The following is a 25541-nucleotide window of genomic DNA, read 5'->3' as shown; positions in this document are numbered from 1 at the left end:
TGTGGTGGAATGGGGGGATTTTGATCATGGATGTGCAGCCGACAAATCTGCAGCAACTGCATGATGACATCGTGTAAATAAAGACCAAAATCCCAGGAAGGTTTCCAACACCTTGTTGAATCTGTGCCACAAAGAATGAAGGCAGATCTAAAGGCAAAAGGGGGTCCAACCCGGTACTAGCAAGTTGCACCTAATAAAGTGGCCGGTGAGTGTATATTGTCATACAAACCAAATAACAGACTGCTTGGCCCTAATGCTACAGGAATAGCCGGCCTACAGCTGTAGGATGGAAAACGTTCCTCAAATTTCGAACAGTGTATGTGGTTTTCGTTAAGTACATTCATTCCAAAATCAAAATGTCAAAAACTAAAAATTTTGAAGCGGAACTTTACCTATAACAACGTGACAAAAAATAATGTTCTTAAGTGAGGAGCATACATTCCACATTATTAGAGTGCTAAGAAAAATGTAGAGCTAAAACCAAAAAATATTAGTGCATATAATATTGAATGCTGAAACATTAAAGTCCCAATAAGTGAAAAAAAATAGGACGGAACCATATGGTAGATAGTCCTATAAAAAAAAAAATAATATTATATATATATATATATATATATATATATATATCATACTATAAGTGGCAAGTCCAACTGTGAAATAGTGATCTCCTGATGGCAAGTAAACCCAAAACAGGTGAATCCTTACAGTGAGAAGAGGTTTATACACTCTTGCCGGAACAGATGGATCCGAATGTCGTACAACACCGAATCAAACAGGAGTGAGTATCCAAATGGATATTTCTCCCGAATGGACGAACCAGGAATCTAGTAGCCTAGACACGTTTCATCCCAATCGGACATCTACAGAAGCCCCTGTAGATGTCGGATTGGGATGAAACACGTCAGGCAAGGTTTATCGCTCTTCACATTGCTTGTTTTATTTGTATGTGATCACTTTTTATACTTGTCTGTTTAATAAACCATTTTTTGACCTGCGCCATTGGAGCATTCTCTCTTTTTTCCCCATACATGATGATTGGATAAAAGTTGGTTATCGGCTGAGTAAATTCCCCACTTTTGTTGGATACCACAGAGACCTCCCAAGCTGAGAGGAGACGCTACTATATTCCTATTTTTCTGGTCCATTCAGGAGAAACATCCATTGGGATACTCACGCCTGTTTGATTCGGTGTTGTACGACACGCGGATCCATCTGTTCCGGTAAGAGTGTATAAACCTCTTCTCACTGTAAGGATTCACCCATTTTCGGGTTCACTTACCATCAGGAGACCACTATTTCACAGTTGGACTTGCCACTTACATTATGAATTTTTTATAGGACTGTGGCTATAGGACTATCTTCCATATGGTTCCGCCCTATTTTTTCACTTATTGGGACGTTATTGTTTCAGCATTCAATATTATATGCACTAATATTTTTTGGTTTTAGCGCTACATTTTTCTTAGCACTCTATTTGAATATTTGGCACATTCTGGTGTAGCTGCTTATTATAATTTAAGGGTTGCGCAGTTATAGCACTATCCACACATTATTAATTAGGCTACTAAAATTAGTGTGCGCTGTAAATTGCCTCCAGAAAAGCTAGTTTCTTCTTGCCAGCTGCTGCCATTTTGCTAAATCCCAGAGCCCCTGAGCAGCAGTAAATCTTTAGGCTCTCCACAGATTGGCCTCTAGATATTTGGCACCGTGCCCAAAAATAGAGAGCAACTGAGCATGTGTAGAGCAGGGTGAGACAGTATTACTGGATTTTATGCAGCATGGCACTTATTTTTACTGTTTTGCATAGCTATACCTGCACAAGGGAACAGCCTGAATTTTCTGATGAAAGTTCCACTTTAAATGAGGTTTGGCAGGCCATTTAATGTACTGAGATTATTCGGACGAACATTCCCTGAAAATCTACCAGTGTATACCCAGCTTTATAGTTTGAAGTGCTAAACAGAACAAGAGTAAAATATTTGTAAAAATGCTAAAATAATTTACCTCTCAATGGATTCCTTCTTATCTTTATCAGAATCTTGAATCATTTGTCGCATTTCACTACAGAGCTGCTGATTTGCTGCCTTCAATTTCTCTTCATTTGCAGTGAGCTCATCGATATGCAACAAATGTTTCTATTATAAGAAAAAGGAAACAAAAAAAGGGTTAAAAAGTGGAAACATATTATAAAGCTACATTCAGCACTGCTCTACATAGATACAATGAGTGTGCATTAAAGCGGGAGTCCACCGGGACTCCGCGTTTTTTTTTTTTTTTTTAAAAGCCAGCAGCTACAAATACTGCAGCTGCTGACTTTTAAATAGTGACACTTACCTGTCCAGCGCGCCCGCGATGTCGGCCCCCGAAGCCGATCGCTCGCTCGTGCCGCCGCCATCTTGGGTATGGGAATCAGGAAATGGAGCCTTTCGGCTTCATTTCCTGGTTCCCTACTGCGCATGCGCGAGCCGCGCGGCGCAATCCGGACGGTCCCCGCTGCCTCTGGGAGCTGTGTGTTTCCCAGCAGGCAGCGGGGCACTTGCTGAAGGGGGCGGGCGCTTGCGGAAAGGGGCGTAACGTACGCCCCTTTCCGCAGAGAGCTAGCCCGGAAGTGGGTGCAGTTACCTGGATTATCCAGGTAACTGCACCCCCCTCCCCCCTGAAAGGTGCCGATTGTGGCGCCGGAGGGGGGGGGGAAATTCCGATGAGCGGAGGTCCATTTTAGGGTGGACCTCCGCTTTAATGGAGTCCTAGAAGAAAATGGAAATTCATTTCATTGGGGTCCCCCGTTCTTATATCTCCCTTTCCCATAATTCCTAAATAGCAAGTGGACTTTAGTTTGTTAAAGTGACATTAAAAGTTTGCTTTTCCTTTCGTTTTTTTAACCACTTGCCTACCGGGCACTTACACTCCCTTTCTGCCCAAGCCATTTTTCAGCTTTCAGCGCTGTTGCACTTTGAATGACAATTGCGTGGTCATGCTATACTATACCCAAACTATTTTTTTTATCATGTTATTCACACAACTAGAGCTTTCTTTAGGTGGTATTTAATCACTGCTGGAATTTTATTTAAAAAAATAAAATAAAAAAAAGACCAAAAATTTTGAAAATAAATACATTTTTTAAACTTTTTTTTTCTGTCAGTAAATTGTGTAACAAAGTAATTTTTTGCCTTCCTCTGATGTGCACTGATGAGGCGGCACTGTTGGGCATTGACAGGCTGAACTGGTGGGCATTGATGAGTTGGCACTCATGGGCACTGATGAGGAGGCACTAATATGCCGTACCTATGGGCACTGATAGTTGGCACTGTTATGTGGCACTGATGGGCACAGATAGGCGGCACAGATAGGCTTTGATAGGTGGCACTGATGGGCAGCACTGACTGGCATCACTAATGGGCACTGATTGGTGGCACTTGTGGGCAGTGGTGGGCACCGATTGCTGTCATTGGTGGGCACTGATTAGTGACAATGTATTCAAGCAGCTCCCCCCCAGCCCCCCTTAATACCGGAGTCCAATCCTGCAATGTGCATGACAGCAGAGGATCCCTCACCTCTCTCCATCCTCACTGGTTTAAAGACACAGCAGCAGGAACCATTGGCTCCCTCTGCTGTCAATCACAGCCAGTGAGGAAGGAGCAGGGGGCAGGGCCAAGACACACAGAACCAACTCAGGAGTGAGCACATGAGGGACTATAGCAATCAGCTTGCTTTGGGGGCACTTGGGAGGGCAGGGGAGAAAGGAGCGCCAGAGAAGAGGAGGATCAGGGCTGCTCTGTGCAGAGCTACTTCACAGGTAAGGATGACATGTTTGGTATCTTTAAAAAATAAAAATGGTGCCTTTAAAATAACTTTAAACCTTCACCGACTGATCTTGCCACCAGGGACAGGCCAAACCTTTAAAATAAAAGGAAAAAAAAAATTAAAAAAAAAAAAAAAGTGTCAAAACTGAATGGTTCACTTTAGGAGCAACATGTGTGCTCACTTTCTTTTCACCAGGTCCAATAATTTTGTCCATTCCAGCCCGCTTGCGTTATGATCCATATAATGCAAGCCCACTGGTATGCATTGTTATGACACATAGCAGGGTTTATGTTTTTCTTTTTCACTTTAGTGAAAGTTAAAAAACAAACTTTATTCAACCCTGCAATACTCTGATGCATTGGCATGCGGGGATATGAGCTGTGCTGCATTTTTTTAAGCAACACGCACCAAAACACACGTACTGTATGATGTAAACAGGCTATGTAGAAAACAATTGTTTCTCTGATCCCTTACATTGACCAATGCCAATTAATGCATCTTAATGTATGTGTTTGAACAAGCCCTTAGACCCATTGGGGTTGATTTACTAAAGGCAAATAGACTGCGTAATCTGGAATTACGCTCATTTTTCCCCTAGAGCTTGTAAATAAGCAGAGCTTTACCACATTTACTATCATCCAATCACATGCAAGCAAAAATGACTTTTCTTATTTTCATTGCACTTGATTTGTGTAAAAAAAAAAAAAAAAAAAAAGAAGAAGTGTAAGCTTCACCACATTACATTTACCAAGTGCTGGCAATGTGCACAGTCTATTTGCCATAAAGCGGAACTTTATTCAGTCACTCTTTTCATTCTATTCAGTCATTTTTCAACTTTCCATCTATTACATTCTATTACATTCTCTGCTCTTGTGGTTTTAACTTTGGATAGTAAAAAAAAAAAAAAACAATAAAAATAAAAATTCAGCCAGTAAATACCTTATACAGCCCACTTCCTGTTTGTCTGGTCATTAGCCTAGGCTCAAGACATCATGCACAGCTCTCACTCTCCTGAGAGTTTGCCATGAAGGGAGGGGGTGAGTCATAAGAGGGCCAATGAGAGTTGAAGGTGTGCCTCTGTGTGTCTGTGTAAATCCAGGAAGTGAGCAGGCAGCAGCTTCAGCTGCCCACAGTTGAAATGGCTGCAACCAGACTCGGTGGAGGGAGATTTCTGCAGTATATTTGACAAGTACAGAATACAGTATATATAAAATATGCAAAGTGGTTGGAGGGAAGCTTCAGAATGGCAAAGATGTTTTTATTACAAATTATGTGAGCAGACTGCAATTCCTCTTTAGTAAATCAACCCATATATTTATTATTAGTAAAATACCTCAACTTCTTGCTGAAGCTTCTGATTCTCATCCAGCAGCCTTTGAATCTCCTGACTGTCTTGGCCTGTGGATCTGTGTAGAGCAGTAGGATCCATGCGTTCCAAGGTCCCTGGTCTGACCTGTAAAGTGATAATAATGTAATAGTAACCATAAGGAAGGTCTGCTCCGGTGACATTTAGAACCTTCTTGCCTTTATAGCAGCACAGAACATACTTCACAGTCCTTGACTTCTTTTTCAGCCCTTTCAAGTAGCTTTTTTAGTTCCTCAGTTTTTGCCTGATAACCCCTGAGATCAGACTGGAGCTGTATAATCTGCTGACGTTTGGCTTTGTTGCTGCTCATGCAACGCTCCAGCTCTGTTTTCAGCTCTGCAATGACAGCATCAGATGGAAGGTCTTTTCGGACACCATTAGTGCGCAGTGACCTGCATGGACATAAAAACAAATAACTAAATAAATGAGGTTCACTGAGCATTAGTGTGCAATTCAAACTTACCAATTAAAAGATTTAAAGAGGAAGTAAACCCTGATGAGTTTACTTCCTCTGATTCCCTGCAAAGGCAAAGCATAATGGACTACTATGCATCGCATAGTAGTCCATTATGTGTCACTTACTTGACACAGGAGCCAGCGAAGTCGCCGCTGTCCCCTGTAGTCCGCCGCATCCATCTTCTTGGTGGGGTCTCGCAGCTCCGCCGCTGTCATTCGGCGAAGCCGCGATGACGTCACTCCCGCGCATGCGCACGGGAGCTCCATCATTGAGAATGCCGCGCTCAGTGCGCATGCGCCGTAGACAGTGGTGCCTGTTTTCGGGCAAATATCTCCTAAACCATATAGGTTTAGGAGATATTTCTTGGACCTACAGGTAAGCCTTAATCTAGGCTTACCTGTAGGTCAAAGTGGTTTGTAAGGGTTTACAACCACTTTAAAGAGGTCAGTGATTTGTTAGACAATATATTGGAATGGGATACAACGAGCGTTACACAGAGAGGTGCACGGTTTAAAAACGAGTATAGTGTCCATTTTATGTTCTCAGGTCCTGCAAGTCTACATCTCCAGAAGGTGCCAGGCTCATAGGGAGTTACATGATAAAACTGGAGAGTGCAAAATCTGGTGCAGCTCTGAATAGAAACCAATCAGCTTCCAGGATTTATTGCCAATGATTAAGTGAACAAGCTGAAGTTACAAGCTGATTGGCTACCATGCACAGCAGCACCAGACGGGAGTGTTCCAGTTTTAGTAAACCTTCCCTATAAAAAGGTCTACATGAAAGAATAAAAAAAAAAAAAAAAAATATATATTATATATATATATATATATATATATATATATATATATATATATATATATATATATATACACACACACATATACATATACATATACACACATACACACTTTAATTATTGATAGGTGCAAAAAAAAAAAAAAAAAAGAAAAAGGAGTACGGGACTTCAATGTGCACTGCTGCTTTAGAGAAGGCTGCAGGGGACTGGTGCAAGCATGGAGCAAGGCCGCTGGAGCAAAGAAAAAGGCAAGTATAAGAACTTTTTCACTGTGGTCGAAGTCTATAAGAGGAATAACACCAGTATGGTGAGTGAGTGTTAAGAGGAAGTGTGCTGCTGCCAGAATCAACAGCTGAAAATAAAAAGGAACAAAAGCCAATTTAAAAAATAAAAAGTATGTGGCAACCATATCTTACGAATAATAAGGTGGAATGAATCAATTAGCTTTGTTTTTAGGGTCAGATACACTTTAAAAATAAATCTGTACTTCAATACCACCATGTAAACAAAGGCTTCCCACAGACAGCAGACAGGATAAAAAGTGCCAGATCATGCCTTTATGGTTACAATTTAGAGTTTTTAAATACCATTACTACAGCCATCTGTGGGCCCATGTAAATATCAACTTAAAAGTCAATAGTTGCATAGGCATAGACCCCACTACAGCAACACTCAGGTCCTTGGGTCACCTTCTCAGAAAGCGAATCCAATAGCCTTCTGTCTGGTGTTGTTGGGTATGTCCGCCCTTCCGCAACAGACTGGTGAGGATATGGAGCATCCGATCCTTCTAGAAGAGTTAAGCCTTGTACACACAATCGGATTTTCGACAGACAAAGCGTCAGACATTTGTCCGAAGGGAGTGTGCCAGGAACTTGTGTTGCATACAAACGGTACACAATTGTCGGCCAACAAACACGAACATAGTGACGTAATAAGAGGAATTTCGGCTCTTGAGTGCCACCCTTTGTGCACCTTCTGCTAATGTCGTGTTTGGTGAGCATCGATTCCGAGCACAAGTGTTTGTACTTGTGTACAAGATATGAAAATCTGACAGACTGTTGTCTGCCGAAAATTTACTAGCCTGTCATCAAATATTTGTTGGCCAAAAGTTGGACAACAATTGTCTGAAGGAGCGTACTAATGGTCGGATTTTAGGCAAACAGTCTGTCATCACACAATTCCCTGCCGAAAATCCAATCGTGTGTACGAGGCTTTAGACTATGCCCTTGCGTTTACTAAATCTTGTAAGGCTTCGGGCCCTAATGGGTTAGCTCTTACTGCAAAACCTTTTGATAGTTACTCTCCTCATACTTCATTTGTGCATGTAATTCAATTACTGAGGGCCATCTCCCCCCACTACGGGCACGATGAGGTCCCATGAAACAGTCATTCCGAAACCAGACAAAGACCACACCTTGTGGTATAGACCCATAGCCCTCCTGAACGTGGATCTAAAGCTCTTCTCAGAAAGCATAGCAAATAGCAAATTCCCAAGATCATTTATATGGACCGAGTAGGCTTTGCCCAACAGAGAGAAGCTAGTTAAGAGCCTCAGTGCTTCTCGCTTTCTGACATATTTAAAAGCGTGATGTGTGACTGGTTCTCTTCGCCTCGGAGGATGTCATTTTTGATGACACACATAAGGCAGAGCCCACCCTTGTGACATCATCCCGAAATCCGGAAGCAATCTGTGTATTCTCCTGGGCGGGTTTAACTTGTACAGCGCTGTCTATGGCTGTTTTTATTAAGTTTCAAGTTTTCAATAATACAGAGATAATAAGAAGTCACAACAGAATATCTTCTAATTAGGGATATCCATAAAAATCTGTGGAAAACACATGCCTTTAGATGATTCTCCTCTAAGAACACAAGTCTGAATGCAGTAACTATACAGTTACATAGTTGGTGAGGTTGGAAAAAAAGACCATCAAGTCCAACCTATGTGTGTGATTTTATGTCGGTATTACATTGTATATCCCTGTATGTTGTAGTCATTTAGGTGCTTATCGAATAGTTTTTTGAAACCAATCGATGCTCCCCGCTGAAACCACCACCTGGAATTCCACATCCTTGCCGCTCTTACAGTAAAGAACCCTCTACGTAGTTTAAGGTTAATCCTCTTTTCTTCTAATTTTAGTAATTAACCACTTCAGCCCCGGAAGATTTGGCTGCTCAATGACCAGGCCATTTTTACTCAGTTTAGGTCGATATGTATTCTTCTACATATTTTTGGTAATAAAAATGTACTAGTAATGTCAATTATCAGCGATTTTTATCTGGACTGCGACATTATGGCGGACAGATCGCACACTTGACACATTTTTGGGACCAGTGACAATTATACAGCGATCAATGCTATAAAAATCCACTGATTACTGTGTAAATGTCACTGGCAGGTAAGGGGTTAACACTAGGGGCGATCAAGGGGTTAACTGTGTTCCCTAGTGTGTGTTCTAACTGTAGGGGGGGTGGGAGTGACTGGGGGAAATGACAGATCGTTGTTTCTAGCTAGTAGGAACTCACGATCTGTCTCTCCTCACTGAACAGGGGTTTGGGATTTGTGTGTACACACACACACGCACGCACGCACGCGTTCTCTCTCGTGTCCGCCAGCCACACGCATTGGCACCCCCCACAGTGCTGCAGGCGCATGCCTGCTATCCCGTTTAAAATGACCAATGTACAGCTATGATGGCTCGCGGGATCCAGCCAACCTGCCACAGTATGACGGTGGCTGTTCGGCAAGCAGATTAACTCCTTTCCGCAAAAAAGTTTTATCCCTATTGTGGGGTCACCAGTACGGCATTTGTAAATTGAAATCAAATCCCCCTCTCAAGCGTCTCTTCTCCAGAGAGAATAAGTTCAGTGCTCGCAACCTTTCCTCATAACTAATATCCTCCAGACCCTTTATTAGCTTTGTTGCCCTTCTTTGTAGTCGCTCCATTTCCAGTACATCCTTCCTGAGGACTGGTGCCCAGAACTGGACAGCAGACTCCAGGTGCGGCCGGACCAGAGTCTTGTAGAGCGGGAGAATTGTAATTTTATCCCTGAAGTTAATCCCCTTTTAATGCATGCCAATATTCTGTTTGCTTTGTTAGCAGCAGCTTGGCATTGCTGAGCCTATCTACTAGGACCCCGGTCCTTTTCCCATCCTAGTTCCCCCAGAGGTTCACCCCCCCCCTAGTGAGTATATTGCATTCATATTTTTTTCCACCCAAATGCATTATTTAAACATGTTCTACATTAAACCTCATTTGCCATGTAGTTGCTCCCTAGATCGATACATCAGACAATAATTAAATGACTACACCAGTCAGTCCCCGGTTTCAATAGCTTGTATAAAAAAAAATAAAAAATAAAAAAAATAAAAAATATTTCCCCATTCTGATTGATAGGGATCGTTCATATGAGTAGTTCAGTTTGACGAAAGTTTAGTACATGTGATGAGATTATTGGACAAAATGATCATCCATTTTTTTTTTGTTGCATGCTAGGCTCCTATAGAAAATGAAAAGTTCAGAATTTTTTTTATGACAGAATAAAACTTCAGAAGTGATGTATTGTGTTGTAATGTATTTTGTTTCTGAGCGTGTGTGGTCTTGGTCTTCTGATTTTTATCGGACAAATAATGTACTGATTAAAGCGGAAATCATCCGATTTGGTATCGTACGAAACAAAAAGGTTTTTGTGCTTATTCCTTCGAATATTGCTGCATGAACTGTCGTGATCGGCTCTCGAAAGTTGTGTACTAATGATCAGATCATACGATCACTCTGAAAGCGATTTTTGTCATCCAATTTTCTGATCGTGTGTGAGAGGTATAAGGCTATAACCTCTGATTTATTAGGAGCAGGGGAGGACTGACAACTCATGGGGCCCCCGGGCAATAGGAGATTATGGGGCCCACAGGCAATCAGAGATTATGGGACCACACAGTAGACACAAACACACACAATCACACAGTATACACAGACATGTACACACAATATACACAGACATGTGTCTATTGGCTGAGAAGGTACTGGAGAGGTGGGGCAGATATAATCTCAGGATTTTTAGACCAAAAAGGATGTCGGTAAGGGACATTTCAGAGACAGATGTAAAAAAAAAAAATAAAAAAAAAAAGAGACAAATTTTTACATACTGTCCCTGGGTTTTACCGAGGCTGGCAACCCTGATGGGTCCCCCCTAGTGGCATGGGGCCCTCGGGCAGTGCCAATGGTCAGTCTGCCCCTGATTAGGAGCTTGGGACATCTTCCAGTGTCTAGCTATCATTGTTCTCTCTGCCAGGAAAACACGGGCAGTTACTGTTTGAAATAAGGGGATTTCATTGATTTGTAAGTTCAAAATTGCTAAGGGATTGGGGGCGGTAACAAGACACCTGTTATGTCAGATAGTAATTTAAAGCAGCATGCCAAAAAAAAAAAAAAAAAAAAAAAAAAAGGAACTTCCGCTTTAAGGGAAGGTGACCACCTGACATGACATTTGGCATGTAATTTTTTTTGGGGGGGGGGCCCCCCCATGAGTGGGTTCCGTTAAACCTTCAGGAGCTAGGGATCCTCGAGAAAACCCACAATCCTGGACCTGTAATAGCACCACTGCCAGTAAAAACTTTATGGCCTTAATACAAAAAAAGTACTGGATCCTGAGGTCCAGCTCTTTAAAAAAAAAAAAAAAAAAAAAAAAAAAAGAGAAGCATTACAAGCAAGACCTCGTTTCTTCAGATACGAGGCCCATGTACCATTCAATTCAATCAAAAAGACATTTTGAATGGATCCGGTCAGCATGGCTAGCCCCAGCAAAGATTGCTCCAGTAAAGCTCAGCACAGCAGTTATCCAGTTTTGTTTTTGTTTGATGAGCGCTGCACCTTAGTTTGGGATTATTTGGTATTACAAAATATATTCTAAAACTGTAACTGATAACAGTAAGCAAGAAGGGGCACAGCTTTCTTCTTGCCCTCCTCTAGCCAGAGACTACAATACACCTTTTCTTTTGCATTCCACTTTGTGCCACAAGCAATATACCTTTGGAATTGAGACTTTTGCCAGTTAACTTTCTTGATACCCAAATCCACGTAGGAGTCAGAGAATTCTTCTTGCTCTTCTGCACCAAGGAAAACCCCCAGTTTAGCTGCAGATTCATACATTGTGATTTGTTCTTTAAGTTCATTTATTTCTTCCTATAGTGCAAAGAAAACATGTTACTTAAAATATGCATTCCTTCTCCAGTAGGGTGGACAAAATCCATGAAATTCAGAGACACTTTGGATAGCAGCATTGTCAGTCTGGAGAGGGCAGTGGTAGATGGACTAGCACAGGGATCTCCCTTTGCTTGCTTTTATGTGGCCTCCCAGGGACCCCCCCCCCCCCCCCCCCCCAACGATGGGGCACAGTGCCTCCCAGGGACAACCACCGACCGGGGGTGGAGGCAGTGCCTCCCAGGGACAACCAACGACGGGGGGCGCAGTGCCTCCAAAGGACAACGTCTAAAGTCTGAAGGACGGTAAACTGGCCCGGTTTCAGAACAAACGTTTTATTAAAATTAATAAAAGCACCCATTATTAGCACCCCTTTCAGGGTTAAGGTGGTACGAAAAGGCACAAATACTTACTTCCGACACCCACAGGGTCCCTCACCAGCATTTTCCCCTGGCTTTTTCTGGGTGGCGGTCTTCAGCCACCTTAATTGGCGGGATAACGTTATTCCTGTACATAGGCAGAAATATTTATCCCGACACACTGACACTGTTCTAGAAATGTACACAGAGTTCTGCACAACTCCATTTACATTCAGGAGAGCATTGTGAACAGGCAGGTAGGTGTATTTTATTGCAGAAGATATGCAAAGAGCCTGTCTGTTCGCAATTTATTTTCTGTGTTTATTTTAGTTTGATCCCAATCTCTTACTGGCATTTTTTGCTGGACAGCTTGATCTGACAAAAAGAAGTTGAAATATAACAGACTTACTGACCAGATCAACAGATTAAAATAATGGCCTAAAGAAAAAAAAAAAAAAAGAAAAAGAAAAAAAAAAGGGAAGGAAGGAAGAAAGGAAGAAAAGGAAGAAAAAAAAAAAAAAGTAAAACAAACAAATGTGGCCACCATAGCTAAAGATTAGTAAGCAATATATTACATGTTTGCTTTTATGTTTAATACCCTTTGAGATAATGTAATCTACACTGATAAAAAAAAAAAAAAAAAAAAAAAAGAAAGAAGAACACCAACCTGCAGTGCCTTATTCATGCCATCACTAATGGTTTTTGATGACTGTAATTGTTGAAGTTGCATTCTTAACTGTGTAGCCTCCTGGATCGAACCTAAAATGAAAGTTTAAAGTTTAATGGTTAGAGTTAAAAAAAAAAAAAAAAAAAAAAAAAATAAAACTTAGATCAATCTAAACAATCATAAAAACACAACATTAAAACTTGACTAGAATTCTAAAATTGAACATGTCCTTTTTGCCGATATCTTACTTTCACCAACTACGCCATCCATCGTCTTCCGAGCTCTGTAGTTCCTCTGCAATAGCCTATTGATCTTGCTGAAAACCCATTACTGCCCTGCGATATCGTTTTTTGCAAGACCGCTGGCTGCTATTCCTCCTGTATCCTCAGCCAGCGGTCTTGTCACTTCCCACAAGTAGTTCTGTAAAGCAAACATGGATTTCTATTCCCACTCTGCTCGCTGTAGTGGGCGGAGGGGGGGGGGGGGGGGGGTTTGTCTCGACGACGGTCTGTGGATGATTTCTGTCCTTGATCCACACTACACTGATGGCCACTAATAACCTGCAATGGTGTGCACTGAAACTGCACTGGTGGTGGGCACGGATAAGCTGTAATGGTGCCAATGTCCCCAGTTATGGCTGAAATATTTCTTGATCTACATGACCTTGGAGATCCCCAAATTTTCCATTTCTTTATTAAAATGATTGAACAGTACTGGATATCTTTTTATATCCTTTTCCATCTTTGTAAAGTTTCATTACCTTGTTACGCAGGTCTTTTTTAACTGTTCTTTTCTGCTCCCCATTGCTTAGTATCTAGCCTGCTTAGTGCATCCACGTGAGAGCTAACAAGGTCATTGACTATTTATACACAGACACTAATTGTGATTTAAAAAGCCACAAATGTGGGAAATTAACCTTTAATTGCCATTTTAACCTGTGTGTGCCAACTTCTGTGTCTGTACCAAAGCCAAACATTCCAGGGTATGCAAATTTTTCATCAGGACCATTTGGGTGATTTCAATTATCATTGGCTTTTTAAAAAGGAGCCAAAAAACTATGTGATAAAATGGCTTCATGTGATCACTATCCTTGAATAAAAGACAGTTTTTTTGTTTGGCATGATCAGTCATATTTTCAATTTAAATACCAAAATTTCACAATTTCTGCCAGGGTATGCAAACTTTTGAGCACAACCGTGTGTATATATTTTATGTTTTGTTAATTCGGGGATATTTCTTGGCAATATAGTGTATGTACACGTCACCTTTACTTTATAATGTCAAGATTTACCATTACTTAGTGGTTTTACCCAGTTGTATCTAACGTACAACAGTATATTTTACAACATCACTGCCCTCATGTCACATGAATAGATGTCTGTACCAGCTCACCTGTGTGTAAAAGATTGGCACATTGCTTCTGACTTTCCTCAAGACTCCTGGATAAGCGATTGATCATTTCTGTTTTTTCAAGTTTGCTTTCTTCTCCCTTCCTCTCAGACCGTTTGAGTTGCTCCTCTAATCGACTACAATAATCTTTCTACAGTAAGAAAAACAAAATTACGAGAGGAAATGTGAAGTTAAATCTACTAAAGATAAACACTTACCATAGAAAATGCAGAACAAGAAACCAAAAAATTGGCGATCTATACACTCTAAAAAAGGAGCCAAAAAAGTGCCACAGCTACACAGAGATCGGTCTGAAGACTAACAGGATCTAGAACTTTAAAAAGGTCAGAGCCAATGGCATCAGTTTGAGACAATCCTTAGAATATGCAGAATTCATTGCATTTGAAGTTGATCCACTTTAAGCAGGTTAACATTTCCATAAACTTGTATGGGAATGTAAATCCAACTTGAAGCAGACAAAAGCCAAACATTTTGGGCCTGTTCAGGTTTACTGTAAAGTTAAATATACCGTATGTGGGAGGCCATGCCCAGGGCCGGATTAACATAGGGGCTGATGGAGCTGCAGCTCCAGGCCCCTGCCTTAAAATAGGCCCACCCAGCCAGCAGCATAAGCCCGATTTTTTTTTTCCTGTCCATAAACTTCTATGGGACAGGAGAAGTGTGTGTAAATGTAGGGGTGTCTGGCTGCATCTGTGTTTGCTCACTGTGGTTATTACAATGTCACAGTGCACAGTTCCCCACCTACACAAATGGAAGAGGCTGAGTCGGCTCTGCCTTTCCCCTCCCCCTCTGTGAAGTCTGTGCAGTGAAGGAGCCGTGTGGGTGGGAAACACCGGCAGATAGAAGGTGAACAGGATATCTGTGAGTGATGAGCCTCCAGGGACCGTCCACATGTGAGCTCAGTGACTGGTTTCTTATATCCCTTTCCCTCGTTTTTAACTTTTTTCACCAGCAGTAGCTGTTATAACTGCAGCCAAAGTGTTTAGAATTGTGTCATCAGCCTGTGGCAGTGCTTGGTGGTCCCTTGTGCTTTTAGGTGGTTCACACTGATTTGCTGTGTTTTGGCCCATTGCTGGTGTATCCACAGTTTTCCTGCGTTTTACCCCCAGTCCTATAGATTTCTATTAGGTTGTTTGTTTTTTCTGCATTTTCTGAAAGCGCACCAAAATTCCTGCATGCTGCATCTTTGGCACACTGTCAGAAAATGCAGCAAAAACCTGCAACCTGATATAAATCAATAGGACTGCAGCTAAAACTGCAGATACATGAGCAGTGCAGCCAACTGCAGCACACCAGTGTGAGCCCAAAAGCTTGCACACACAACCCTGTACAACTTGGTCTAAACAACTCCTGGCATACATACATACAGCCATACCATCCCAGCTCAGGAGGGGTGGGGGCTCCAGGGATTTGATTGACTATGCAGGCCCTGTCTCTTCTATCCATCTGGGCAGAGTCTTGGAGGCAGTGGCAGGCTGCTGGTGGTAAGTGGCACACTGTATCTGGTGACAGGCTGTGGGTGGCGAGTGGCACACTGTATCTGGTTGCATGCTGGTGGCAAGTGGCACACTGTATCTGGTGGCAGGCTGCTGATGGCAAGTAGCACACTATCTTGTGGAAGGCTGCTGGTGGCACACTGCTGCTGGTGGCAAGTAGCACACTATCTGGTGGAAGGCTGCTGATGGCACACTGCTGGTGGCAAGTGGCACACTGTATCTGGTGGCACACTGCTGGTGGCAAGTGGCACACTGTATCTGGTGACAGGCTGCTGGTGGTAAGTGGCACACTGTATCTGGTGACATTCTGCTGGTGGCAAGTGGCACATTGTATCTGGCATGCTGCTTGTGGCAAGTGGCACACTGTATCTGATGGCAGGCTGCTTGTGGCAAATGGCACACTGTATCTGGTGGCATGTTGCTTGTGTCAAGTGGTACACTGTATCTGGCATGCTGCTTGTGGCAAGTGGCACACTGTATCTGGTGGTACGCTGCTGGTGGCAGGCTGCTCATGGCAAGTAGCACACTGTATCTGGTGGCAGGCTGCTTGTGGCAAGTGGCACACTGTATCTGGTGGAAGGTGGCTTGTGGCAAGTGGCACACTGTATCTGGTGGAAGGCGGCTTGTGGCAAGTGGCACACTGTATCTGGTGGAAGGCGGCTTGTGGCAAGTGGCACACTGTATCTGGTGGAAGGCTGCTTGTGGCAAGTGGCACACTGTATCTGGTGACATGCTGCTGGTGGCAAGTGTCACACTGTATCTGGCATGCTGCTTGTGGCAAGTGGCACACTATATCTGGCATGCTGCTTGTGGCAAGTGGCACACTGTATCTGGTGACAGGCTGCTGGTGGCAAGTGGCACACTGTATCTGGTGGCATGCTGATGGCAAGTGGCACATTGTATCTGGTGGCAAGTGGCACACTGTATCTGGTGGCAGGCTGCGGGTGGCATCTGGCAGCAGGCAATGGTGGCAAGCGACACACTGCATCTGGTGGGAAGTGACAAGCTCAGGTTCCCACTGATAATGCATCATGGTGAGTTGAACTATTTCACTATATATTACAATGTAGTAATAGAAATAATGGAATTTGATCATCCCGATGCCATATCAAGCATAGCGTCAGGATGATTTTAAGTGCTAAGTGCCATTTGCCTGAAAAATCACCCCCGCCACCTATTTCCCCATCAACCCGAGACTACATCCCCCCTCTTTTTTTTTTGGGAAGGGGGGGGATCTCCCTGAATGGCAGTTTGGAAATGTGGTCTCCTATGTTGCTGCTGTTGAGAGACCGCATAGCAGGTGGTATTGGGGGTGTTGCTGCTGCTCAAAGGCTGCACGGCTGATATTACTGGTGAGAGTATATTTAATTTGTTTTAGCAAAACATTTTTGCATTTTCATTTTGTTTCCGTAAAAAGGCCCCACCAAAATCCTCAGCACCAGGCCCATGATGCTGTTAATCTGGCCCTGGCCATGCCTTGAGATCGCAGGTAATTTAAAAATTCCAGACTAAAAAGTCTATTGCTTATGGATATTGCATATTGTAACTATCAAGCACTATGTGCACTAGAACATTCATCTATGGAACCCAAGAGGTTTTCACATGGAAATAATACATATGAAGTTAACCTATTTTTAAAACAGACCTTCTGACCTGTGTACTACACGTGTCAAACAAGGCCTGCGGGCTGAATTCGGCCCCCAGGCCTTTTAATGTGGCCCTCGCACAAATCGTTTTTTTCAGCCAGAACCTGGTGGAACTGCGCTCAACATGGTCACTTGTAAAACACAGAAGCTTTCCGTGTTTACGAGAACAACTTTCCTCTCAGTGGCTCTCGCAGAGCCTTGCCCGCCCTGCACTCATGGCGGGGACAAGGGAGATGCAGTGTGGGATGGGGCATCACGTGGTAAGCTGCACTGTTATCCCCATCTGTGCCCAGGTGCTCAGATGGTGACCAATGATCTTCCTGCAAGTGAAAAGAGGAAGGCAGAGCTGGCTACACTGCTGGTAGGTTTTAGAGGTGGGCTGGGTGAGATGCAAGAAACCTTTTTTGGGAGAGCAGAGATGAGGGCTGTGGAGGGAGATATAAGTGAATAGGGGAAGAGTTTCAGATCAGAGTGGAAGTGAAATGTGGACGGCCCGTGAAAGAGATCTGAACCCCGCACTCCATGCATAGGGCGCCCCTTCTCCCCGCATAGGGCGTCCCTGAACCCCCCGCACTCCCTGCATAGGGCGCTCCTGCACTCCCTGCATAGGGCGCCCCTGAACCCCCCCCCCACACTCCCTGCATAGGGCGCCCCCGAACCCCCCCCCGCACTCCCTGCATAGGGCGCCCCCGAACCCCCCCCCCACTCCCTGCATAGGGCGCCCCTGAACCCCCCCCCCCCAATCCCTCCAACTGTGCAATTTAGCCACACTTACCATTCAATGCGGTTTGGTAGGGGGTCATGGTTGAGTTATGGCGCCTATTAAAGCCCTGGATAAAATTGTATATAGTCTTACAGATACAACTAGTCCTTTAAGGGCAATCATAATGCTGATGCAGCCTGAAATTAATATGAGTTTGACACCTATGGTGTACTATATGTCAAGTTCGTTAGCAGTTTATTGCAAGTCATAAGGTCACTTCAAATGTGCATCTGGTGAATGTAGTAAAATAATTGTATTCATGCAAATAAAAGTTTGTCTAAAGGCTCCAGAAAGACAATTGTTCCTCCTATCCTTAAATATTTTCACAATGCATTCAAAGCATAGAGGGCATGTTATGTGGCATTGCATCATGCATTCATTCTACTGAATTAAAATACATTTTTGTAGAATAATTCTGGTTTGTTATTGTCCTCATTTAAAGAGCCGAGAGACAATTTGAACTGAGAATGTGCAGTGCATCTACAAAGTACCAAGTTGCAGAAGTTCCCGATGATGCAGCTGGAAGTAGGATTTGCTTTCTAATCACAATGTATCAAGGAACCCTTCATATTTAGTAGCTGCTATGATTTCTTTATACACAGAAAGGCATATTTGTACAGCAGTTAATCAGACATTCACCAAACAAACATTCAATGAAGGTGAACCTTCCAGGTGCATGCCTTTTAATGAGAATGATTGATTCACTGCCTGTATAGGCGGTTTGGTAGAAGTCACATTTCACCGCTTTAAACATGAAATCATATTGTTTAGGTAAGCCATATGTTTTTAAGAGCATTGCTTGTTACTTTATTTTAAAAAGTGTGGACATTCCATTTTTTTTTATTATTACAGTCCAATGGATAACCTATGGCCATGACAATGTATTTTTTAATGCAATTCTAAATGATTTGAATCATGACAAAAATAAGTAAATAAAATAAAAACAGAAAATCTCCAATTTCCTAAAACCTTTTAAGAAGCTCCTCTGTAAAACGGTCATGCAAGAGCTGATAATGTTCTAGGAAATTTCTTGCCAAGATCTAACAAATTTCTTTCCATGGAAACTTGGATAAACTGTCCCTTTCAGAGTTTTAAAATCCTAACCAAAAGCTTGGTCCCTCACACATGGTATGATATCATGCGTACATAGAAGCATTCTGTATTACTTGGATGAACAGTACAAAGAGTCCAGCGCATCTGCAGATTGTATTTCAGCATGTTCATCCACAGGTTGTCCAACTTTTCTTCTCTTCAATATTATGGAGTGTTTATTCTGACTGTAATCAGTGGAGACTTCACCATGAATCAAAGTGCTGGCAAAATAATTTGTTTTTATAATGAAAATGGCCCTTATTGATGCATCTCTACACCAAATGGCTTCAGATCTGAATAATAGGAATTTTATATTCATAAAAAAAAATTTGGGAGTCTATCGAGGGACAAAAAAAGATGTCACATCTGGTCAGTTTATACTGCAGGACTACAAGGGGATTGGGCACTGGTAAACAAAAGTACCTGGAGGCCAGCCCAGGATAACCCATCATTTACACAGCATGACTCAATTTGTAGAATGCAGTACCAGGAGCATGATCATAAAACGTCGGATTTTGTCCGAAACTGTTGCATACACACGGTCGGACAAAGTTGGCGAAAAATCCGATCTTTCAGGACGTGATGACGTAATTTCGTTACGATGGGACTACATTCAGGCTAGTAGCCAATAGCTTTGATGTAGGAATTTGATCTGAGCATGCGTGGCACTTGGTCCGATCAAAATTCTCTACACATGATCGGAGTATGTCCGATCGAACCAGTTGGTCGGGAAATATTTCCAACAAGTTGGAAAATTGAGTCCGACGGATATTCCGACGGAATCAGTCCGATGCATACCACACACAGTTGGATTATCCAACAACACGGTCCGATAGGACACATTCCGACGGATTCTCCGACTGTGTGTACAAGGGCTAAGGGGTGAGACTCCAAGACTCTTTAACTGCAAGTATAAAAATCTATTTTCTCTTTCATTTTAGGAACACAGAAGCTCCTATACTTTTCTGAGTCCAACTGAGGGGTGGGCAAACAGCAAGAAATACCAACTGACCCAACAAAAACAAAACTGGTGACTGCTTGCAGCCCAAGAGCTAACTGAAAGACCAAAACCCAAATCTGATGTCAGATAAGGCCAAATGCCCCACCTAATAGGGACATCTGCCGACATGATCACAGACTAAACCTGGTCCCCAAGACCCAGGTTTAGGAAAGATAAAACTTACATCTTGACATTGTCAACTAGGAAAATGATCATGCTCCTAACTAGTACCAGGCAACGCATTAAGCAAGTATGTTTTTAAAAAAAGGAAGGCCAGTCAGTCTAAGTAAGAAGGCCCTAAAGCAGGAGTAGGCAGCCTTGGCACTCCAGCTGTGGTGAAACTACAAATCCCATCATGCCTCTGCCTCAAGGAGTCATGTCTGATTGTGAGGGTCTTGCAATGTCTCATGGGACTTGCAGTTTCACCACAGCTGAAAGGCCGAGGTTGCCGACCCCTGCCCTAAAGCCTAGTACACATGATGAGATTATTGGACAAAATGATTGTCCGTTTGGTTTTGCATGCTAGTCTCCATATCAAAAATGAAGAGGTTAATAAAAGTATGAAAAAATTCTCGTACAACAGTATAAAAATTCTGAAGTGATGTAATGTATTGTATTTTCGGATGAAAACTGTACTGTTTAAATGAAAATTGTACGATTTGGTATCGTATGACAAAAAAAATAAAATAATAATTTGCGTTTGTCTGTTCAGATAATTTTGGATGAAAGCTGTGTACCAACAATCAGATTATCGTATGATCGCATCAAAAGTAGGGATGCACCGAAATTTCGGCCGAAAATGCCCTTTTCTGCAATTTGCCGAAAGAGAAAAACGACCGATAATGGAGCCGAAAATGCCTGAACCCCGCCCCTGGTGTGCCCATCATGAAAAGCTATATCATGCTATAGTGCAGGAGAGCCATCTCCACCACCTGTTTGATCACAGCGCGGGAACATCACAGCTTTCAGTTCAATAGCTGTGTGTTCCCGGGCGCGCGCCGTCACGTACAGCCCCTCCCCCTTATCCGGGCACTTTGATAGACAGATCACCCGTAGGATTGGACGGATGACCTGTCTATCAAAGTGCCCTGACAAGGGGGAGTGGCTGTACGTGACGGCGCGCGGCCGGGAACACACAGCTATTGAACTGAAAGCTGTGATGTTCCCCTGCTGTGATCAAACAGGCGACGGAGGCCACTCTCCTCTCTTCACAGGTTGGCTGCAACGGGGGGGACACTCTGGCTGGCTGCAACGTATCAATTGTATCATGTGTCATGTATCGTGTGCAATTTCTGACCACCTCCTGTACCATGTCCCCAGTCTCTGACCACCTCCTGTACCATGTCCCCAGTCTCTGACCACCTCCTGTATAAAAATATTTTTTAAAAACAGTAATTTTCGGTATCGGTGCTGTTTCGGTATCGGTTTCGGCCTAGTGTATTTTTCATTTTCGGTATCGGCACCAAAAAACCCATTCGGTGCATCCCTAATCAAAAGCAGTATTTTTTTTGTACGGTTTTCTGGTCCTGTGTACGGCCCTTAAACCTCTACATACTTGACCCCATGAGGGTCAATAAATAAAACTACATGTCTAGAAACATTGTTGCAATGACCATCTACCTTGGCAGGGCAAGACTTACCAGGAAAGGAACCTGAAATAAGACTAGAAACAACCCATTAAGAGCGTGAAATAGGAGCCAAGATTCAATCCCACAAAGTCAGCAAGACTGAAAGATTAACTACCGTATAGATAAATGACGGTGGGCAGGATGTGCTCTTGTTCAGGGAAGACATCCTATAACATTACCCCAGTCTCTCAGCATTTGCACTGTGGGTGTGCTGTGTCACGGTGCGACCCCAAACCCAGTAAATAGCCGATGCTGCGGCTCTTTGCCCATGTGATCAGTAGTGTCCAATCACAGCTGATCACATGTAAGCAAAGAAATGCTGTTTATCCACTTTCCTCGCCTCACACTGACAGAGTGTGAGGAGAGGAGAGCTGATCAGCGGCATTTCCCCGCCGGAGAGACCTGTACAGGTAATCAGGGCACTGATGGTCTGTGTCCTGATTATTAGTGAAGCCCCAATAGTACCCATCAGTGAGACCAGTCAGTGCTGCCTATCAGTGCTGCATATCAGTGGAGAACAATTACTGCTTTACAACATTTAATGACAGAAACTAAGAAAAACTTGTTTAATTTTTTCAAAGTTTTCGGTCTTTTTTTTGCAAAAAAAAAAAAAAAAAAAACAGCGGTGATTAAATACCACCAAATAAAAGCTATATTTTTGTGGAAAAAAAATTAAATACATTTAAAAAAAACTTTATTTTTTGTTATTGCATGACCGCAAGAAAGATTACAGCCTTGATGTAGGAGAGGATGAAGCTATACACATTCTCGCAAGTAGGCAAGGGACACCTCTGGAGTGAGCCCAAGAGGGTTCCCGCTGAACAAACAATTCTGCCTATACCTGACCTCAAAGAGTCAGAGGGCTATTAACGCTCCTGGCTTCCCAGATCAAACAAAGCAGCAGCAGCAAGTAACAGGATTCTTATAAGGACAGCAAAGAATATTCACCCGAGTGAAAACAGGAAAAAGCACCAGAAAGGTCTCTCACACAAGTCTGCAAATCAGCTATGGAAGGCCTAACCCTAGGTGGATAGGTCCTATGAAGTCATTAAAGCATTCCCTGTTCCTATCAGAGAATAGCTGCATTAGTAGAATAGTTGTAAATGGTCCAAAGTGACACAACGTCCTCTTCCTCCAACGGGAGATGCACTTTGGTACATGAACCTCTCCTATACGTAACCACCAGAGGATCACGAAGGATCAGTATGAGTAACCCACAGTATTATTATACAGGATTTATATAGCGCCAAAAGTTTACAATATAAAAAGGAGGCAATACAATAAAAATACAAGGTTTAAGAGGGCCCTGCTCAGAAGAGCTTACAATCTAATAGGGTGGTGCAGGTGGTACAAAAGGTTGTAACTGTGGGGAATGAGTGGATGGAAGTGGTAGGAGATTAGTTGGAGACGCGATAGGCTTTCCTGAAGAGATGAGTTTTCAGGGATTGCCTGAAGGTAGTAATAGTAGGGGATAGCTGGACCAGTGGAGGTAGCACGTTCCAGAGGATGGGAGAGGCTCTGGAGAAATCTTGGAGATGAGCATGAGAGGAGGAGGTCTTGAGAAGAGCGGAGAGGACAATTTGGGTGATATTTGGAAACAAGATTGGTGATGTAGCCCGGGGTAGAGTTGTGAATGGCTTTGTATGTTGTGGTTAGTATATTGAAATTCATTTGCTGGGTGATTGGGAGCCAGTGTAAGGATTGGAGGAGAGGGTTGGCAGACACTGAGTGGTTGGTAAGGTGGATAGGTTTGGCAGCAGCATTCATGATATACTGAAGAGGGGATAGTCTATGGAGAGACAGGCCAATGAGGAGTGAGTTGCAATAGTCAAGGCGAGAGATAACGAGGGAGTGAATGAGGAGCTTGATGGTTTTATTCCATCCAGAACAAGAACCAAACAACCTCCCCTGACTCAGGCAGGATTCCTGTTCCTTTTCAGAGATGTCCAGTTGTGTCTGAACTGACCAAAGAGGTATCCAGTGATGTAGACAGAACCGCCTGTTCTGGAAACCAAGAATGTAGCTCTGGCAACAATAATTCTCCAATGAGGTGAACCCCCTGGAAAATGAGAGACGTCCTTATCAGCCGTCCAACGGGAAGGCTGAGTTATCAGGTCAGGAACTACCTGATCCATAGGGTCTAACCCAATAGACTGTTCAGGAATTGTACAGCAGAGTTATGGGTCGAGAAAAGGTGGAAAAAGAAGGCCCATCTGAAGGGATAAACACCCAACACACCTATAAAAAGATGAGATGGTACCTCCCTGTATAATGAGGAACGTGAAGGCAAACATGCTGTGGACCCCTCTAGTGAAGTTGCATGCTAGTTAACATCACCTACAGGTGACAGGCAGCTTGCAATGCCAAAACCTGGCAAAGCCAGACATGGTCAAATCTTGCAGGTGTTTATTCCCTCAAGAAGAGGTCAGCTAGGACCCACAGTGAAGATGCAGAGCCCCGTTAGAACAGAGAGCAACCAATGACTATTCCTGATGAATGAGCAGGTCAGGGGGTCTCGCTGGAGAAGAAGTGCGATAATTACACTGATAGGAACCAGTTACCACTAATGGTCCCACATGCCTCCAAATAAGAAAATCTCTCAGGGGGTAGGGTGGTGGCCAGGTTGGGAGAAAGTTCCTCAAGCTGAGTTTACACAGAAGATAGAGCAAGAACCCAGGACTGAGAATACCTCAAGGTGGTGCAGGGAAGGTCTGTTAATCTGTGGGATAGCACAGGCGCTAGATGGGGAACAGTTGAAGGGAGTGCCAGAGGCACGTTATTAACCTGTAAGCCTAAAGGATGTATGAAGGGCAAACTCCTCAATGACCCAGAAGCATTAACAACTATTCCCCCCACATGGTAAAGTGGAGGAGCACCTTCATTACGAAGGCTTCTCTCAGGACATAGCAGGTTTTTGTTTCCAGCCTTGTGAGATGCCAGAAAAACAAGCTTACAAGTGTCAGGGTGCGTATACTCCAGGAGTAAGTGAAGTAGAAGGATGGGGCTCAGCTGGCTCTGATCCCTAGTGATATCCATGGTAAATCCGAACAAACAGCATCCCTCAGGACCCAGAGAGTTCTCAGCACATTTATAAGGACATTGAACCCATATAGGACAAACTTAGATGCTTCTAGCAAGCAATCACAACTAAGGAGTAGGGCTCCAGATATCTGCTCCATGTGGTCTATCAAAAAGGAGTCCATTGTGGCGGTTGAAAGATCTCTAAAAGAATTTAAATGATTCTGTCCATATTTGACAGATTAAGATCACCAGCAGAACGGAGAGAGGGTAACAGCCCACCAGTGAAAATTGGGTGTCAAGGGGAGATTCCAACTGTTGGTCTGTAGAAGTCTTAAAAAAGGTAAACACACCTTCTATTGGTCATATGTAAAAATGGAAGGGGGGGCTGAGGTCACTGGCAGATTCACAGTGGGTCTAGACAACCAGTTAACGAGTCCCTTCCCAAAGACAAACTGTTCCAACACAAATGCTGGTGGTACCTCCAATAGCAGTTGTAGTGGTAAGGATTTTGCTGTCGTAGGAGCTTTGAAAGACCCCAGGCTGAAGACAGCAGACCGGTCCTTCAGAAGCAGAGCGGTACATACTATTTTAAGAATGCTGAAATGGTCTCTTGTAAGTCAGAGGTATTGGCTGGAAACACAGAATCTCACTAGAAAGACTGTGGGGACACAGTCTGAATCAGAGATGCTCACTAGACTTGTGGCCCAGCCTTTTCTGAGATCAAACATTGACTCTGGGGTGGGACCGTGCAGGAATTGGGCAAGATTGCCCTCACCGATTGGACCATAAAGTGGCAGAATTCCAGATTGCATTTATCAGTGCCTTTAGAAGGAACAGA

At 43.2% G+C, this 25541-nt stretch overlaps 1 protein-coding gene across 1 annotated transcript in view; it reads right to left on the bottom strand.

Moving 5' to 3' along the window:
* The window catches only part of CEP152 (centrosomal protein 152), an 87455-nt gene that overhangs the window by 41147 nt on the left and 20767 nt on the right, over positions 1-25541 (bottom strand). The window contains 6 exon segments of the mRNA XM_077473089.1: positions 2005-2135; positions 5138-5257; positions 5352-5562; positions 11449-11603; positions 12648-12739; positions 14040-14187. Coding sequence (XP_077329215.1) covers positions 2005-2135; positions 5138-5257; positions 5352-5562; positions 11449-11603; positions 12648-12739; positions 14040-14187 — 857 coding nt within the window.

The sequence above is a fragment of the Lithobates pipiens genome, unplaced genomic scaffold, assembly GCF_037356315.1.
Source record: "Lithobates pipiens isolate NorthernLeopardFrog02 unplaced genomic scaffold, aLitPip1_a1.2 Scaffold_8, whole genome shotgun sequence".
Taxonomy (NCBI): Eukaryota; Metazoa; Chordata; class Amphibia; order Anura; family Ranidae; genus Lithobates; species Lithobates pipiens.
Note: the sequence above shows the minus strand (reverse complement) of the source record. Positions and strands in the feature narration are given on the sequence as shown.